The following is a 20,338-nucleotide window of genomic DNA, read 5'->3' as shown; positions in this document are numbered from 1 at the left end:
TTTAATTTACACCTAAACGCATCGAATTAACTCCAAATTTTTCCTATAACACCAAATAAAAATCACATACCCCATAATTATAATATATATTAATATCTAGATATAAAGTCTAGAAATTTAGACACGGACGTGACACCTCACGTACAAAATAACACCAATATAGGCTTAACGTTTACAAAATAATACGAATTTAAACTTAACGTTTACAAAATATATTCAATTTAAGCTAAACGTCACAATTAAATTAACCATATTATATTCTTTTCCTATTAACTTTATATGTTATCTTTTTATTTAGTTCTATTTTATTTATTTATTATAATATAATTAATTAGTTAACTCCTAAATTCCATGACTCCTAAATTACACGGCTCATGTAATATATACAAACTAAAAGTAATTCAATATCCACAATATTTTGAACACTAGTTAAAATAATATTGATACATGTCAGTGTTCGAAATGTTGTGGATATTTAATTATTACATGAGCAATGAAATTTAGTAGTCATGAAATCATTTATGAAAAACAAATATAAGATTTTAATGGACAAGAATACTAATTAATTGTATTATAATAAATAAGAATATAGAACTAAATAAAAAGATAACATATAAAGTTAATAAGGACAGAATATAATATGATTAATTTAATTATGACGTTTAGCTTAAATTGTATATATTTTGTAAAACGTTAAGCTTAAATTCGTATTATTTTGTAAACGTTAAGCCTATATTGGTGTTATTTTGTACGTGAGGCCTAAATTGATACTACATTGTAAACGTTAAGCCTAAATTAATATTATGTTGTAAACGTTAAACCTATATTAGTGCTATTTTAAACGTCGAGTCTAAATTGATACTTCTCCAAAAACGTTAGACCTATTTTGATACCTTATCCCTACATTTATCCAATCTATCAACTCATGCTTCATAATTACAATGGAGGTATAGCACTTAGAAATAAGCTTTATACTTCAAAGGCCCTTAAATTTGTTTAAAAAAGTTTGATGAGATTTTAAATTTATAAAGTCTCTTGTTAGTCCTTCAATTTGTTTAAAGTAATTTATTGGTTGCATTGATTTAAAATGATCTATTGGCCTTCCCGAACTTGCTTCTATTGCCTCTAAACTTGTTTAAAATAGTGGATTACTAAACCCAGCCATGAATTCCCACCCCTAGCCCCGTGAAAAGACCAAACTACCCTTTACCCAAAATTTGAAAAAACACAAAACCTCTCAAACACCCTACACACTCTTTGATCAAATCCGGACTAATTTGTGAACCAAAACATAGAGTGTAACAACAACCGTAAAGGGAAAACGGAAATAATAAGATTTACCGTTTTTGTTTTTTGATTTAAGCTTAAAAATTGAATCTGTGGGTGATTTTTTAAAAACGCCGGAATCGCAGTCGGGCGTATGAACATCACGCCCGACCTACGGTTCCGGCGTATGAATATCACGCCCGACCTATGGTTCGGGCGTGAGGCTATCACGCCCGACCTATGGTTCGGGCGTGAGGCTATCACGCCCGACCTATGGTTCGGGCGTGATGTTCATACGCCCGCACCATAGGTAGGACGTGATGTTCATACGTCCGACCTATGGTTCGGGCGTGATGTTCATACGCCCGATGGGTTTTTGAAATTTAAAAAAAAAAATTATATTTATGTTTTAATTAAATTGTTAAATGTTTATATTAATTTGGGGTTAAATTCAATAGCGGACTAATTTTTTTACGGGTTTAATTCAACATCGGACTAATTTTTTTTACGTAACAGGTATTTACGGATTTAATTCAATAGCGGACTAGCTATTTTTTTTTCTCTCTCGACACTCGGACGTGTGGTTATCACGCCTCACCGTGTGGTCGCGCGTGATAGCCCCACGCCTCACCGTGTGGTCGGGCGATCACGCCCGACCACACGGTGAGGCATGGGGCTATCACGCCCGACCACACGGTGAGGCGTGATAACCACACGCCCGAGTGTCGAGAGAGCAAAAAAAATAGTTTTTTCCTCCCCAAAACCCATGAAAGGGTATTTTCGTCCTTTCACGGGGCTATGGGTGGGAATTTAGGGCTGGGTTTAACAACACCCTTAAAATAATATACATTTCAATTTGTTTAAATCTGTAAAAAAAATTCAAAACTTAAAAAATAAATATCTAATTCGTGATTCTAAATTTTTAAAACAAATTAACTTTCAATTTTGTATCTCGTTGTGATGTTTTTATAGATTTGGAGATTTATTAGGATAAATTAAATATATGGTATATAACTTTTGTTCTATTTCACATTTTGGTGTACAACCTTCAAATTGGCACGCAAAACTGTACACCATTTTGTTGACCTCCCACTAAAGTGTGCAGTCAGTAATTGTGACCGATCAACGTGAAGTCAATGCGTCACGTCAGCAATTTAACCTCCTTAAAAGTCACAAGCTGACTGGTCAATGCGCGACATCGGCAATTTTGACTTTTATGGAGGTCAAATTGCTTATATGGTACATTGACTTCATCTTGACCTATCATAATTACCGGCTATACACTTTAGTGTGAAGTCGCCAACAAAATGTACACTAAAATATGAAATAAGACAAATATTGTATACCACATATATAATTTACCCAAATTATTATGATAGTTTAGACAAGTTTAAACTAATATATTACCAACTCTCTGAACTTGTCCAAAATAGTAGATTGGCTTCCTGAACTTTGCAAGTGTCTCACCAGCTCCCTAAACTTGCTTATTTCGTATCACCAACTCCCTAAATTTGTCCATAAAAGTAGCGTAGCTCCTCGAACTTTGCAAGTGTCCCACCAACTCCTCAAATTTGCTTATTCTGTAACAACTAAATATAAAAACCATAATACTAACTCTCGATCCTCATCCATTCAATCTCTCAAACCTGCAACATTAACTCTTATAATAGGTTGAAAGGCAGGAGAAGCGAAAAAATCACCTCTCAAATAAATGAAGACGTATTTTTAGAATTTAGGTTTAATAAATTTTTGTATTTAGTTGTTACAGAATAAGTAAGTTTAGGAAGTTGGTGAGACATTTGCAAAGTTCAGGGACCTAATCTATTTTTATAGACAAGTTTAGGGAGCCGGTGATACGAAATAAGCAAGTTTAGAGAGCTGGTGAGACACTTACAAAGTTCAGGAAGCCAATCTACTATTTTGGACAAATTCAGGAAACTAATAATGTATTAAGCGAATAAACATCGTGTAAGTTCTAGTTCAAGGTTCAATAAAAAAATTTGGCCTAATACACAAATAACCCCCTGAACTTGTCTAAATGTTGCAACTGCTCCCCCGAACTTTCAATTGTAACAACTTACCCTTCAAACTTATCCAATTGTAAAACATAACCCCTCAAGCTTGTCAAATTGTAAAACATAACCTCAAATTACTGACATGGACTGTGATTGAAGAAATACGTGAAATACAAATGTTGCAACGTTCGTGAGTGTGATAATCAAATCTTTGGCGTGATACGAATTCAGAGAAACTTTTTATAGTTGCTTCAAGTACAAGGTAAAAAAATTCCCAATTTGGGATTATGTTTTATAATTGGATAAGTTTAAAGAGTAAGTTATTATAATTGAAAATTGGAGGGACAGTTGCAACATTTGAACAAGTTCAGGAGATGTTTGAGTATTAGGCCAATTTTTTTTAACAAGTTGTATTAAGCTATGTTAACGTCACCATCATTAGCTTTGAGCCCATATCTTATCATTTTAATAATTGTATAACAAACATTGTAAACGACACCAATAAAAGTCTTTCTATTGATTGAAAGAAAAATAATTCAATTAAATATTTTTGTTAAAAACCATACCGCACAAATGAAAATTGAAAGCATGGCAAGAGAACCCAAATGAGTATTATTCTCTTCTACTTCCACAGTCACTCATTCACTGACTCACAAGTTCAAGCATTTTCGCTCTTAATCTGAATTTCACGAAAAGATAATCTGAATTTCCTTATCTGTTGCCAGCAATGGCAGGAGCTGTGAACAGGAAGACATCTGCAGCTTCAGCTAGATCTCATACTAGAAAAGATAAGCAGAACAGCTCTTCCAAGCTTCCTTCAGGTCCACTTTCTCTCTCTATCTGTTTTCTTTGATTCGATTTCGTTTTTAAGTGATTCAGATTGTTTAGTTACTTAAATCAACCAGCAACGTGTTCGAATTTCATATGTTTAGATCTTAGATTATTCATGGCTTAGGAATGCGGAAGTATTATTTGATTAGTTAGAACCAATTACTAAGGGTTTGGAAGTTCATTGAGCTGTTTTCTTTCTGTTATTGATTGATTCAATTTCAATTTCAATTTCATTTTCCTGTGGATTGAATTTTTTTTAATTCTTATCATAGTAGATAGTATTCAAATTTGACTCAACTCAAATGAACATGATGGTGTTATGGTTAAGAATTGGGTGTTTATAGCATAGAAACTGTGACACCTGATATTGTCCGCGTCTGCATGTATTGGATTCAGTTCATTTCAGTCGCCATCCCTTCCGGACCGGGTCCTTACATGGAAAGTCGGCTTTAAAACGCGTCTGCATGTATTAGATTCATACCTTACTAATAAACCCCAGTCACTATGTCTCCATTTCCGACGTGGGATTCAGTTCATTCTTGTCCCATCGTCATCCCTTAGGGTCGCTCCTTGCTCAGGGCCTTCTACCCTCGCGCCACCCACTCGGAACGGGGTGGTTACAGAAACAGTGTTCACTTTTCCCATTAAAGATAAGAAGTAATTGCTTTTGCATTTGTTGTGGTGAAGCTCTTAGCCTAGTGGTTGAGAGCTTACCTATGCCTTGGGAGGTCATGGGTTCGAATCACATCCAGGTCTGGTGGGGATTTTCCTTTCTTCTTTAATGTAAGCGCATTGCGCAACTTTTAAAAAAAAAATTGCTTTTGCATTTGTAGCTTTAGTCTTCTCTGCTATAATATCCATTTGGCTAGATTATGGTATCTGTATTGACCTAGAAAATAAGGTTATTGCATCAATTTTTTCAGCAGTTCCAGACTGTAATTAATCGGATGGGTGTTGATATAATGTGGAGAGATTGTGTATATGTGATACTTTAATTGCTTCCATCTGGTTCTATGGTTTTCATGCTTTTGTGCTCAATAATTCAATCGTCTGTCTCAATTTCTCGGCTCTGCCTGAATTCAAGCATAATATTTTCAGGGATCTTTACGAAAGTTTTGTTGGTTTTCTTTGTGGGGATTCTGGCATGGGGTTATCAGGCGATACAACCTCCTCCAACCAAGATATGTGGCTCTCCAGGTGGTCCTTCTGTTACAGGACCAAGAATAACGCTTAGAGACGGGAGGCATTTGGCCTACAATGAGCATGGTGTATCAAAAGATGTGGCCAAATATAAAATCATATATCAACATGGTTTTGGTTCTTGTCGGCATGATCCCTTCATTGGCATTGCTCTTTCACCGGTACTTATTGCTTGCTGTCTCTATCCCTATTATTCCGCATCCTATTCTTGTTATTAGGTTTTATGCATCAGCAATGAGTATCATTTGGTTCAATGTGGGTTATTCCAGGAATTCGCCGAACAATTAGGGGTCTACATTGTGAACTTCGATAGACCGGGTTATGGAGAGAGTGATCCTCATCCAAGTCGAACATTGAAAAGCTTGGCTTTGGATGTTGAAGAGCTTGCAGATCAATTGGGATTTGGATCTAAGTTTTACATCATTGGGAATTCAATGGGTGGTTTGTATACTTGGAGCCTGCTCAAGTACATTCCTCACAGGTATAATTTAGCTCGATCAGCTATACGAATTGCTGTTCCTTATTGTTTCCTTTCGGCGGCGTCTAATTTACGACTGATTTTTTGTGTTTGCATTGAGCAGAATAGCAGGGGTATCGTTATTAGCTCCAGCTATTAACTACTGGTGGCCTGGTTTTCCTGCTAATTTATCGACTGAAGTCTACCGCGAAATTTTACCACAAGATCAATGGGCTCTTCGTGTTATGCATTATACTCCTTGGCTATCCTATTGGTGGAATACTCAAAAGTGGTTCCCTCCTTCTGCTTTTATCTCTCTCCACCCTGGCATTTTCTCCCGGGAAGACTTAGAGATTGCAGCTAAGTTTGCTGGAGTAACAAATTTTACGGTACTCTTCTGTTCACCTCTACAATTTTTATAAACTGATCTAATCATCTTGCCCCGTTTCAATGAAACCTCCGTCAGAGGCAGTTTAGATTTTCAACAATAAAAAGGGCGGCCCGGTCGCATTACGCGTCCCCGCTGAGCGAGGGTCCGGGGAGGGGTCCCACCACAAGGGTGTATTGGGGGCAAGCCTTCCCTTGCCAATTTAATTGGCAAGAGGCCGCTCCTAAGACTCGAACCCGTGACCTCTGGTCACACGACAACAACGTTTTCAACAATAATAGTCTAATAAATAGGGTTGTAAATGAGCTGAGCCGCTCATGAGCGGCTCGGTGGTCAGCTCGATAAAAGCTCGGCTCGATTTGTAAACAAGCCGCACGTGAGCACGATTTACTGGCTCGGTCCGTAAATGAGCTGAGCTTGAGCGGGCCAAAGCTCGGCTCAAAAGTTCGTGAGCAGCTCGATTAGAACATTTATGAACAATTTTAGGTTTGTAAAAAACTATATAGCTTTGTGTCAGTTCACAAATATCTAAACTTAATATTATTTCATTTGATGTTAGATGAGTTCGTTCACAAATACAATAAATAAGTAATAAACGAACTATTTGTAAGCATCTTATTTATTTATTCATGAACTTTGCTAGTGATCTTGTTTATGTACACAATTAAAAAACTATTTGCGAGCAAGCTTCATAAATATAATTAACGATTCACTCACAACCAATTCATGGTTAGATAATTTTCTTAATGAACCAAATTCAAATAGGGTTTTGGGCTCAAAACAAGCTCGAAGCTCGGCTCGAGCTCGTTTATTTTCTAATGAGCTGAGTCGAGCTTGAGCAAGCCAAAGCTCTGCTTGGGCTCAAGCTCGTTAATTTTATAGCGAGCAGAGCTTGAGCAGGCTAAAGCTCGGCTCGGCTCAATTACAGCCCTACTAATAAGCCTAGCTTTTATATCATCAGATTGTGTCAATTTGTTTATGTTGACTCGTACAAAAAATGATAAGTTGAAGGTCGAAATTGATATCGAAATTTCATTTTTAAAGCAAATCGATTACGTGTGCCAAGTTGACCCTTTATCGAGCATCTTTCCTCATCCAAACGACGTTTGAATGTTAATGTTTGCACATTCTTGTATTAATCTATCTATGACTTGTGCTACTTGTTCATTTTCTAAGTTGTTTCTTTTCAGGGATATGCAAAACAACAAGGAGAAGCTGAATCGATTTATCGTGACGCGGGGATTGCATTTGGCAAGTGGGAATTTGATCCTATGGATTTGGAGAATCCATTTCCAAATGGTGAAGCTTCTGTTCATCTATGGCAAGGAGAAGAAGATCGTGCTGTCCCTGCTAAGTTGCAGCGATATATCGTGCAGCGACTTCCCTGGATTCGTTATCATGAACTTCAAGGTTCCGGGCACATGTTTGCTTTCCTTCCTGGAATGTTTGACAAAATAGTAAGGATAATGTTGACTGGAGAATAGGAAGTAGTAGAAACCCTTCCTTCCACGTATTGTTTTCTGATATACAAAGGTTGGATTTCTCTGCTGGTTTTGTTCACTTCTTGTCCTCAAAGAAGTTCCAATTTTCTGTTATTCATTCCTTGTTGTATAAGTTCAACTTTGTACCATTATGTTGTAATTTATTGTGTGGAAATATTGTCGATATTTCCATGCCTGCCTTGTAAGCGTTTTAAAACGTATTATATAATTCACATAATAAATAATAAATGAAAACTTTTTAAAATGATTATATAATTCATATAATAAATTAAAACATATTAAAAATGAAGTTCTTACTTTTTTTTGAATGAAAGTTGGGACGCGAAGGAAGGTCAGACATCCCAGCTAGGCTGGCACCTCCAACACAACCAACAACCCGAATATTATTAATAAAAAAGAAAAAGTATAGAGGGGGAGGAACAGAACACAAAAAAGAAAAGAAAAAAAGCTCTACAAAAAGCGAATGTGTGCAACATTACACAGATCGTCAAAAGCAAAAGCCTGACAGAAGTATGGTGTAGAGTTCCACCAGCAGATATCCGTTGCTGATTGACCATGACTTGCTAAGCGATCCGCAGCCTTCCTTCTCTGAAAATGTGTGAAGCATGCCATGTCATTTTAGAAAGTGTGAGTAAGCAGGATTGTCATTCTCTTCGAATTCTCCACGGAACATCAGTCCGGATTGTCATTTTAGAAAATGAAGTTCTTACTTGTTCGAATGTAAAACTTGTTTTCTTTAATATTAGAGTCTCATACCTTGATTGTTTTACTTTTTCAAGACGTATGCAATACATCTTCCTCCGTTTGTAATTTTTTTTTTTTTTGCAACTAAGTGATTAATTGGTTATATTTTACGTAAGTTGAAGGGGTGATCTGGATATTTTATACCAGTTGATGGGAGCTATGGGGACATTTTAAAAGTTTAGGCGGCTAATCAACCTTTTTTTGACAAGTTCATGAGACAAATGATGTATTAAGCTAAAAAAACATATATATGATAATCAAGATCGAAAAACTCAGCCGCCAAGACTTCATAAAACTTTCAACTCCATCCAGGTTAGGCTTTTCTTCTGGCTTTTAGTCGGAAGATAAACATTTTCTTTGCTTTATTTTGGTTTTTCTTTATTGAATAAAACTTTTGATCGTTATACTACTACAATAGGTTCGATCATTTCTCATTTATTTAGAGAGTGTTGTTCTTTCTCTCTTTATATGAGTGTATCAAGTTTTCCTTCATAAAAGGGCAGAAGAGTATAGTCTACTATCACTAGTGTTGTAAATGATGCGGGATGAGGATTACATTCCCCATCTCCGACCTATCGGGTTTTCCCGTCTCTATCCCCAAAACCCAAATGTAGACGATATTGTCCTCGTCCCCATGGGATCCCCATTTCCTATTTCATTATTATTTTTAATATATATAAAACTTTTATCCTATTTCTTTCCCATCTTCTTGGCATTTTAAATACTATAATGATATTTGATCACCTATGTCTTGGGAGGTCATGGGTTCGAATCACATCCGGGTTTGGTGAGAATTTTTCTTTTTTCTTTAATGTAAGCGCATTGTGTACAAATTTAATAAATAAAAAAAAATACTATAATGATATTTGATCGGATTAAATTTAAGGTTGACAACTTTGAAGTCTTTATTACATCCATTAATTATACTAGTTGTATGAAACAAAAAGGGAGAGGACAAAATCAAACGTACAAAGGTTGAAACAATAAGAATTTTGACCCTGGAAATTTTATTGGGCAAGATTTACCTGTCACCCAAACAAAATCAGGATCCGTTTTGACATTAATAAAAAAAATTGTACTTAAAAATTTAGGTCTATTTTAAACCTATCATATTATGTGGTTCCTTTTAGATATCAATGCATTCATAATAATATATATATGAAAAAAAATTGGATCCTGGGCAGCCGCATTCCTGACCTATGTCTAGGGCCAACTCTGACCACCGAAATACTTCTAATTGCAACCTGCCTCTAATTTTGTCTCTCATTCCTAGGTTGTTGATTCTGGAGCTACACACCATCTGACTAATTGTGAACACTTAATGTTGTGCGGAATTAATGAAAGATAAATAAACAAGCAATCGAAAAACACAGATTTACGTAGTTCACCAACGTTGTGTTGGGTAGTCCGATAGAAGGAGAATAGTATTATTAGGAGGCGAAAATCAGATTACATGATTAGGTTTACATAATGAGGTATTTATAGTACTCAATCTAACCTAATCCCACTAGGAACTCATGATCTCAATCCAACTAGGAACCCATGATCCCAATCCAGCTAGGAATCTGAAACCCAATACTACTCCGAATAGGAAACAAGATATACTGATTCAAGGCATTACGACAAATCTCCACCTTGACTTGAATCCTCCTGAAAACATAACAGATGCACCCATGACAGTGCCAGATGAACAGACTTCTCCCTCTGCCTCAGAGTTGCCCGCAGGCAACTAGTAATCTCTGATGTTTAGCAAGTCCAAACAGTGTTGAAACTTGCTCTGTGGACAGCCGCATTCCTGGCCTATGTCTAGGGCCAACTCTGACCACCGAAATACTTCTAACTGCAACTTGCCTCTAATTTTGTCTCTCATTCCTAGGTTGTTGATTCTGGAGCTACACATCATCTGACTGATTGTGAACACTTAATGTTGTGCGGAATTAATGAAAGATAAATAAACAAGCAATCGAAAAACACAGATTTACGTGGTTCACCAACGTTGTGTTGGGTAGTCCACGGGCAGAAGGAGAATAGTATTATTAGGAGGCGAAAATCAGATTACATGATTAGGTTTACATAATGAGGTATTTATAATACCCAATCTAACCTAATCCCACTAGGAACCCATGATCTCAATCCAACTAGGAACCATGATCCCAATCCAGCTAGGAATCTGAAACCCAATACTACTCCGAATAGGAAACAAGATATACTGATTCAAGGCATTACGATAAATCTCCACCTTGACTTGAATCCTCCTGAAAACATAACAGATGCACCCATGACAGTGCCAGATGAACAGACTTCTCCCTCTGCCTCAGAGTTGCCCATAGGCAACTAGTAATCTCTGATGTTTAGCAAGTCCAAACAGTGTTGAAACTTGCTCTGTGGAACGGGCTTGGTAAACATGTCGACCACATTGTTAGCAGTGCCTACCTTCTTCACCTTGACCCTCTTCTCACTTCTCAGAAAATGATACCTCACATCTATATGCTTGGTCCTCTCATGATGAACCTGATCCTTGGCCAAACAGATTGCACTCAAGCTGTCACAGTACATTGTAGCCTGATCATGATGTAGACCAAGGTCACTAACCAGTCCTTTAAGCCAAATCCCCTCCTTAGCAGCTTCAGTCAGTGCCATATACTCTGCTTCCGTAGTAGACAAAGTCAATGTAGGCTGCAAAGTAGCTTTCCAACTGACAACTGAACCGCCAAGAGTGAAAACATAACCAGTCATAGATCTTCTACTGTCAACATCTCCTGCATAATCAGAGTCTGAAAAACCTGTCACCAAACACTCTGTATCAGCTCCATAAATGAGACCAACGTCAGATGTACCTTTTAGGTACCGAAAGATCCTCTTCACAGCTTGCCAATGCTCCTTGTCAGGTTCACCCATAAACCTGCTAACAACAATAACAGACTGTGCAAGATCAGGTCTAGTGCAGACCATTGCATACATCAAGCTTCCTACTGCACTAGCATGGGGAACTCGAGATATGTACTCCTTCTCTTCAGCCGACTTAGGTGCAAAAGCAATAGACAGGTGTGCACTTGCAGCACTAGGAGTATCTATGGGCTTTGCGGTAGACATGCCAAATCTTGATAAAATCTTCTGAATATAGCCCTTCTGTGACAGAAAAAGCTTCCTTTTGCTTCTATCCCTGTAAATCTCTATTCCCAGAATTTTCCGAGCTGCACCCAAATCCTTCATCTCGAACTCTGCACTGAGAAGACCCTTCATCTTCTGAATGTCACGCTTCTTCCTTGCAGCTATCAACATGTCATCTATATACAACACAAGATAGATAAAAGACTTATCTTCCAGTTTGTTGTAATAGACACAACAATCATATGGGCTCTTGGTGTAGCCCAGCTGCATCATATAGCTGTCAAACCTCTTATACCACTGCCTCAGAGACTTCTTAAGACCATACAAGGACTTCTTCAACTTGAAAATATAATTCTCCTTCCCAGGAATCTGGAAACCATCTGGTTGGGTCATGTAGATCTCTTCCTCCAAATCTCCATGCAGAAAAGCTGTCTTTACATCAAGTTGCTCAAGCTCCAAATCCTGATGTGTAACTATAGCTAGCAACGCTCTAATAGAGGTGTGTCTGACTACTGATGAGAATATCTCATTATAATCCACTCCTTCTCTTTGATTGAAACCTCTTGCAACAACTCTAGCCTTATACTTGACTCCCTCTTCAGGTGATATCCCTTCCTTCATCTTGAGAACCCACTTGCAAGTAATAATCTTTCTCCCTGGAGGTGGTATGACTAAATCCCATGTTTGATTCTTATGAAGGGACTCCGTCTCATCTCCCATAGCAGCAAGCCATTTCTCAGAATCGGTGCCTGAAACAGCTTCTTGGTAAGTTGATGGTTCACGAGTGTCCACCTATTCAGCAACCTATAGTTCATAGCCCACCATGTCCTCATACCTCTTAGGTGGCCTAACTCCAACCCTCCTTGGTCGATCTTGAGCTAAGCTACGATGTGTAGCTTCAGATGGTTGAGAAACTGATGGTGTAGATTCTGGTAGCTCTATTTCTGCTTCTAACTCTTGTTCCTTCAAGCCACTCTCACTCTGTATGACCTGAAACTCCACCTATTTATCAATGATATCAGTTTCTGTTGCAGTTGTAGGCTTCACAATGGGTCTAAGCACAGATTTTTCGTCAAAGACTACATTTCTGCTCAAAATGACCCTTTTCTCTGATGGAGACCAGATCCTGAGGCCTTTAACTCCATCTCCATAGTCTACGAACACTCCCTTCTGGGCTCTTGGCTCTAGCTTACCCTCATTAACATGATAGTAAACTATGCACCCAAAAGCTTTCAAATTTGAGTAATCAGCAACCTTTCTTGACCACATTTCTGTAGGCGTCTTGAGCTGTATGCCGGTGTGTGGTCCGCGGTTAATTAGATAACATGTTGTGTTCACCATTTCAGCCCAAAATCTTCTATCTAACCCAGCGTTAGAGAGCATGCACCTCGCCCTCTCCAGTAATTTCCGGTTCATTCGTTCAGCTACACCATTCTGTTGCAGTGTATTCCTGACTGTGTGATGCCGAGCAATCCCTTCATCCTTATAGAACTGATCAAACTCAGACGAGCAGAATTCCAGACCATTATCAGTTCGCAGCCTCTTTATCTTCTTTCCTGTTTGGTTTTCCAGCAATGCTTTCCACTGCTTGAAATTCTTGAAAGCTTCACTTTTATGCTTCATCATGATGACCCAAGTCATCCTTGAATAATCATCAATCAGAGACATAAAATATCTGTGACCTCCCAAAGACTCAACTCGAGATGGACCCCAACAATCAGAGTGGATGTAATCACGTGTGCCTTTTGTTATGTGAATAGGTTTAGGAAACTTGCTGCGATGTAGTTTCCCAAAGACACGGTGTTCACAAAACTCCAAACTCTTGACCTTATGACCATCAAGAAGATCATCCTTTGATAGAATCTGCATCCCTCTTTCGCCCATATGACCAAGTCTCATATGCCATATCTTTGTCATATCCTCCTGGTCAATCTCTGACGATGCAGCATTAGCTGAACCTGTAACAGTGGAACCTTATAGGAAATACAAAGTACCATGCTTCACACCTTTCAGAATCATATCAGAACCTTTACAGACATGTAGAACTCAATCTTTTCCTGGCCAGATGAAACCCCTACTGTCTAACAGACTCAGAGATATCAGATTCTTCGTCATCAACGGAATATGCCTGACTTCGTTCAATGTGCAGAACTTACCATCATGTGTCCTCAACTTGATCGAGCCTATTCCAACTGCTTTGCAGACATGACTATTAGCCATTCAAATGCTACCTCCATCTACCTGCTTATAAGTTGAAAACCACTCTCTCCTTGGACAAATATGATAAGATGCTCCTGAATCAAGAACCCACACATCAGAGTGATGAGTGTGTCCATCAACAACTAGAGCAATATCATTTTCAGAGCTGGTGTCACCATCTGCTACAGCAGTAGAACCTGGTTGATTTTCTGATTTCTTCTTCTTCTTTGGACAATCAGTTTTCCAATGTCCTTTCTCCTTACAATAATTACAGGTGTCGTCTGGCTTGGGACCTTTTGAGAACGGCTTCTTAGACTTCTTCTTTCCATTGTTTCCCTTTCCCTTACTGTCGCTGGCAAACAGTCCAGAGGCCTGATTATCTGTACCTGTATAGCTCGCCTTATGGCGTAACTCCCTGCTATGAAGAGATGACCTAACTTCTTCCAGAGTCACAGAGTCTTTACCAATAATAAATGATTGAACAAAATTCTCATATGAAAGCGGTAAAGACACCAACAGAATCAAAGCAGCATCTTCATCTTCAATTTTCACATCAATATTACGTAATTCTAGTAATAATGTGTTTAATTGATCTAAATGATCCCTGAGTTACGTACCTTCCTGCATTCGCAGGCCAAACAGACGTTGTTTCAGAAGAAGTTTGTTCGTTAGAGATTTCGTCATGTATAAGCTCTCTAACTTCATCCACAGACCGGCATCAATCTCTTCATCTGAGACCTCAGTGATGATGTCATCTGCGAGGCATAACATAATTGTTGAATGTGCCTTTTCTTCTAGAATTGCCATCTCAGCAGTGACTTCTCCCGTTGCCTTCTTCAACGGCGTCCATAGACCTTGTTGTTTTAAAAAAGCCTGCATCTTGATCTGTCATAGACTGAAACTATTTCTCCCAGTAAACTTTTCGATTTTCACATTCATCGCAGACATCTTTCTCTCCAGAAAACAAAACACCGATCGGAAACCAAAAGCTCTGATACCAGTTTGTTGTGCGGAATTAATGAAAGATAAATAAACAAGCAATCGAAAAACACAGATTTACGTGGTTCACCAACGTTGTGTTGGCTAGTGTAGGAAAATAGACAAGCCTAGGCATAGCGGAATAATAAAATTTTATCTATTTTATCTATTTCCCTTTTCCAAGATCTGTTAATTGTTATTTTATATAAAGAGGGATAGATAGTAATACCTTTATTGATGAACTATCTACCATTGCAAACGAAGTGCCCACAACTTGTTGTTATCAACTCGTGAACCACGAACGTTTGATTCAACACAAAACCAAAAGATAATCAATGATCAACCTTCAATGAATAGCAATCGCAATGATTGCCTCTAACAGAAATCGATACGAGATCAAAGAGGGAGTAAGAAATAAAGTAAATTAGCCGAAACAAAAGACGGAATGATTCCTCCTCTGCCTTTTTGTGTGTTTCGAAATTTAGGGATAGGGAAGTCTATTTATAGACTTTTCTTAACCCTAATCCCAGTTGTGTTAGGTAATTAAATAATTGGAATCTTATTCGGAATAGGATTCCTAATTAGATAATTAAATAAACACTTTACTATTATCTAAATAATAACTAATTATATCTAGATAATTATTATTAATCAAATTAATAATTAATTAATGTTAGGGATAATTAAATAGAATTTCATTCACATAAAACTTCTAATTAATATTATCAGATAATCTTTTAATTTAATTGATAACCATAATCAAATTATAATTATTAATCAAATTAATTTATCCCTAAATTAATGCAAATTTCGGTCCATATGTGTATGTCCCACTAATTACATTTTTGTCCTCCGATTCCAAGTCCCATATGCGACCCATTAGGTTCTTTATTGCCACTAGCCGTATATATCATTTGAAATTATTCATTACGATTAATTCCAACATATATATAACGAAATACCGTCGAGAGCTCTTACTAGCAGAACCTATGATATTCCCCCAGAGCAATTAAGAAGTCAGGTTGATAACTGACATTAACCTTTCTGTATTAGGTACAGTATAATACGATCATTCATCAACTATATCCTTTCGGTCAATTCCTTATAACCATGGAACGTGTCAAGGTTACATATAACGAAGAGTCTGGTTTTACTTGTACAGGTTGAATTCACTCTGAAAGATAAGTTAAGTGAAATGTTTATTTCTACTCTTAACTGTATCACCTTGCAAGGATTTCAGTCAATTCACCACAAGCGGCCCTTTGGATATATCTCCCATTTATCGGGAGTGACGAATGCTCAATCTGACATTAACCATTCTGTAATTACTTCACGTGATACCCAACCCTGCTCTCACACACCCTAGGCTCTCACCTATTGGATTGTGCTCGCACAGAATCAAAGTATCAGACTCTGCAATCTAGAATTACTAATTAATGAATGTTTGAGTCTGAGGATTAGTTATACCTACTAATACCGATGAGATGAACAGTTGACACATTAGATAAATCACTCCATTCTGTTATCTCAAGTCGGGTCCCAATCCTAATGAACTCCTTCATCAGATCCATGTAACTGTCTAGATATCAAAATATCTAAAGCTTGTGAGATCAGCTTTCTGTCTCGACAGAAAACACTGTTACATGCAAGTCTCAACAGCAATATGCCAATCCCTATAACATATTACTTGACTTGGGTTTACTTTAAGTTTATCAGTCTATTATAAAGTATAGTCTCACTTCATGCTTGTATGAACACTTTATAACTACTTGAATAAACTTAGGATTACTTCCTTTGCGAAAGATTTGTGCCTTTATATATAGTTACATATTAATGCTATATATCTGATTAAACAAATGACCAAATAAACAATTTATTCATTAATATTAATATCCAAAACAATTGTATTTAGGACACTAAATTCCAACAGCTAGTCCACGGGCAGAAGGAGAATAGTATTATTAGGAGGCAAAAATCAGATTACATGATTAGGTTTACATAATGGGGTATTTATAATACTCAATCTAACCTAATCCAACTAGGAACCCATGATCCCAATCCAACTAAGAACCCATGATCCCAATCTAGCTAGGAATCCGAAACCCAATACTACTCCGAATAGGAAACAAGATATACTGATTCAACGCATTACGACACTTAAGCCAAGATCCCAATGATGAAAACCTTATATTAGTTACTAGGGAAATCTACGATAATGTTTGGAAGAAGAAAAGTCCTACAAATATGGAAGTTGGTCAATTGTAATCGAGTTGAACATCAACTCTTTTATTAGAGGCCATTTAGGTTATGAGAATCTACGAGATGAGTAGTACTCGGGATTAGAGTTACTACACAACTGACTAAGCTAAATTTAGATCTGTAACGAGCAAGTTAAGATCCTTGGAAGTTTGAGACAAAATTAAGCTTTGGCTGATATGTTGATCTAAGTTTTATCTTAAAGTCATAGGTAGAGCGTCTTGATACAAACTCAATGACATTAATCGACGCTAAATCAGAGTTCCAATTTGGAACTGTAGAAGTTTGCGGGCCTCAAAGGCCCTTTCCAGGTTGTCATTGGCCCTCGATATCACATATATGTGGTCCTAACTTTCTATGGGACTGCATATATGTAGTCCTAAAGAAGTCCACGCGGACCAATGGGGACTGCGGTTAGTTACGGGATATCGTATATGTGGTCATGTAGTCGGATCCTGGGGTTGATCAAGCCTGCCCATCTAATCCGAACTAATTCGATTTCTTAGCTTTATGGTGAATTTTTACCCCAAATCTGAGGTGTGTATCCCTTATTAAGTGTATAAACAGGCCTAATTAAATGAGATTAGGGGTTAGAAATTCTTTAAAAATAAATAATTCTTTACAACCTTTTTAGTAGATTTCTCGTAAGTCAGCCATTTTTGTTCTTGTTTAGTGAATTTTCAGATTTTTAATTAAGTTTTTGGAGTCTTGTTCTTAGTCTTTAGTTAAATTTTAGAACTAATTAGTATATAATTAATCAATTTACATTCAAACACCTTTTCATCTAATCTATGTGTAAGTGTTTGCATCAAAAATAAAGTTTTTTTATTGCATACCCTGGTTTACTCTTTTTCACGGGATAAACTTTTCTTTTTAGGAAACTTTTTCTTAAAAGAACATTTTACGAAACTTTTTCTTAAAATGCCTGTTTAAAAAACTTTTCATTTCAGGAAACTTTTCATATTTTCCATTGATTTAGGATTTCCTAGAGTGAACCTCAGTTTCCCTCGGAGGAAACATCTAAAATAGTATACCAACTTCCTATGTAGTGTACCTTAGGGGAAACCATGGTATACCTTAGGGGAAACCATAGTGTATCTCATGGGACACTATAGTGTACCTTAGGTACACCATGGTGTACCTTGGGGGAAACCATAGTGTACCTCGTGGGAAACCAACTTCCTATAGTGGACATCAGGGGAAACTATAGTGTACCTCGTGTACTTACTACAGTGGACATCAGGGGAAACTTGAAGTAAACTTAGGAGAACCAAGAGCCAATTAATATTTTAACGTGTTTTTATGAGCCAATTGAAAAACAGGAAAAATAGAAAGCGTGAAAATCAATTCATCGTGGAAGTCAAAATGGAGCGGTTACTCAATGTGGTGGAGAACGTGGATTAGTGGAAAGAATCAGGAAGTTACCTCCAGCGTCTATAAAAGGAGAAATCACGATGACAACTGCCGAACTCCCCAAATCAACCAACTCAACAAACCCAAGCAAAAGCTCTAGCAAATTACCTCTAGACTTCAGCATTTTACAATTCTTAGATACTCCCTTAGATTCAATTTTCATTCAAGTTCAAGTTCATTCATCTTTTCTAGTACAATTTTATTTTTATTTGTTATTCAATCATTTTCTGTAAGGTCGGTATCGTTTTGATAATCGAATCTTTAGGAATTTTCGGTCTCTTTAATTCTTACAGTCGTTTGATATTTAAAAGTTAGAAAGCGCACTCAATTTCATTCCATAGTTTGATAATACTATAATTATCTGGCACTCCCGCAATTTTCCACAAAAGAGCCAAACAGTAAGTTATAGAGTTTTGTCGCTGTGTTTGATTAGTGTTCATATTCCGATGATAACCTCTACGCACGGTTAGAATTTATTCCACACACATGTATCTTGACAAATGATAGTTAATTACAGCTAAATTTGTATTAAAAAAAAAACTCGTAACATCGGACCTCAGTTTCTCTGTCATTGGTTCGCGGAATAGAATGGAATGGAATAGAATGGTTATTCCAAAGGAATAGAATAGCAAAGAATGGAATAGAAATTCTTAGGAATTACTATTTCTACGTTTGGTTGATGGAATAAGGTAGAATGGAATAGATAATTTTTTTATTAAAAAGACAATATTATCCTCAAATGTAATTTCTTATTTATTTTAAAATTTTAATTTTTTACTATAAATTGTTCAAATATTTAATATATATTATTTTAAAAAATATATAAAAAATAGAAAAATGGGAAACACGAAAGACGAAAAAAACACGAAAAATACATTAAAAACGAAAAAACAATAAGAACATGAAAACGGAAAAATTGTAAAAACACGAAAAAAGAGAGGTAAAAAAACAAAAACAAAAGAAAAAAATGAGATAAAAGTGGAAAAGGGTGAAAATACGAAAACATATAAACGTGTTAACACAAAAAAAAAAACACACACGCAAAATATGAAAAAACACAAAAAAATGTGCAAACCGTAAAAAAACACAAAAACATGAAAAAAGTGGAAAACACGAAAATGTGAAAAAAAATGAAAAACGTGAAAAAATCGAAAAACACGAAAACATGAAAAAGTGTTAAAAACACGAAAAATGCGTTTATAACGTTTTTTTTTATGTTTTTCCGTGTTTCCCAAGTTTTCTTGTTTTTTCCGTTTGTTCACGTTTTCGTATTTTTCACGTTTTGTCATGTTATTGTGTTTTATTTTGCATTTTTTCGATTTTTCACGTTTTAGTTTTTCGGTTTTTCCCCTTTTTGTTTTTTTTTTCGCGTTTTTGTATTTTTCGTATTTTGTTACTTTTTCGTGTTATTTACGTTTTTCCATGTTTTTCGTATTTTTTCATATTTTTTTTTGTTTTTAACGTTTTCGTGTTTTGTTTGCGTTTTTCGCATTTTCATGTTTTTCACATATTGTCACGTTTTTGTGTTTTAGCATTTTTCGTATTTTTTCGCATTTTCGTGTTTTTATTTTTCACGTTTTTTAATATTTCTTGTTTTGTCACTTTTTCGCGCTATTCCTATTTTGTGTTTTTCGTGTGTTTGCTTTTTTTTTGCGTCATCGTGTTTTTCGCATTTGTTCACGTTTTCATGTTTTTCGCGTATTTTATTTTTTGCATATTCTCGTGTTTGTAACATTTTCACATTTTTCGTGTTTCATATTTTTCGTATTTTTACATTTTTTAACGTTTTCGTCATTTTTCCATTTTTCACGTTTTATATGATATAAATTATGGATTGACCAAAATTTATAAGATTTGGGAAAGTGATTAGAGAGAAGATTGAGGATTTAATGGAGGATAATTTTGTAAATTACAAAAATATAATATTAGGAATATGTTATTCCTAACCTAAATTGAAGAATAGCTATTCCATGAAATC

At 36.4% G+C, this 20,338-nt stretch overlaps 1 protein-coding gene across 1 annotated transcript; it reads left to right on the top strand.

The window, feature by feature from the left end:
- Window positions 1-3,838: 3,838 nt before the first annotated feature.
- LOC136209283 (uncharacterized) lies at window positions 3,839-7,903 on the top strand. The gene is made up of 5 exons (XM_066000709.1): window positions 3,839-4,102; window positions 5,211-5,473; window positions 5,582-5,793; window positions 5,894-6,158; window positions 7,348-7,903. The coding sequence occupies exons 1-5, from the start codon at window positions 4,009-4,011 to the stop codon at window positions 7,639-7,641; spliced, it is 1,128 nt and encodes a 375-aa protein (XP_065856781.1). The 5' UTR covers window positions 3,839-4,008; the 3' UTR covers window positions 7,642-7,903.
- Window positions 7,904-20,338: the final 12,435 nt, after the last annotated feature.

The sequence above is a fragment of the Euphorbia lathyris genome, chromosome 10 (genome assembly GCF_963576675.1).
Source record: "Euphorbia lathyris chromosome 10, ddEupLath1.1, whole genome shotgun sequence".
In the NCBI taxonomy this organism is placed as follows: Eukaryota; Viridiplantae; Streptophyta; class Magnoliopsida; order Malpighiales; family Euphorbiaceae; genus Euphorbia; species Euphorbia lathyris.
Note: the sequence above shows the minus strand (reverse complement) of the source record. Positions and strands in the feature narration are given on the sequence as shown.

What these genes read in the sequence shown, in the direction of transcription:
- LOC136209283 (XM_066000709.1), top strand. Translation starts at nt 4,009, where the DNA reads ATGGCAGGAGCTGTGAACAGGAAGACATCTGCAGCTTCAGCTAGATCT. An exon ending in CTCTTCCAAGCTTCCTTCAG is followed by an intron (nt 4,103 to 5,210) that starts GTCCACTTTCTC and finishes TAATATTTTCAG; the next exon opens with GGATCTTTACGAAAGTTTTG. An exon ending in CTGGAGTAACAAATTTTACG is followed by an intron (nt 6,159 to 7,347) that starts GTACTCTTCTGT and finishes GTTTCTTTTCAG; the next exon opens with GGATATGCAAAACAACAAGG.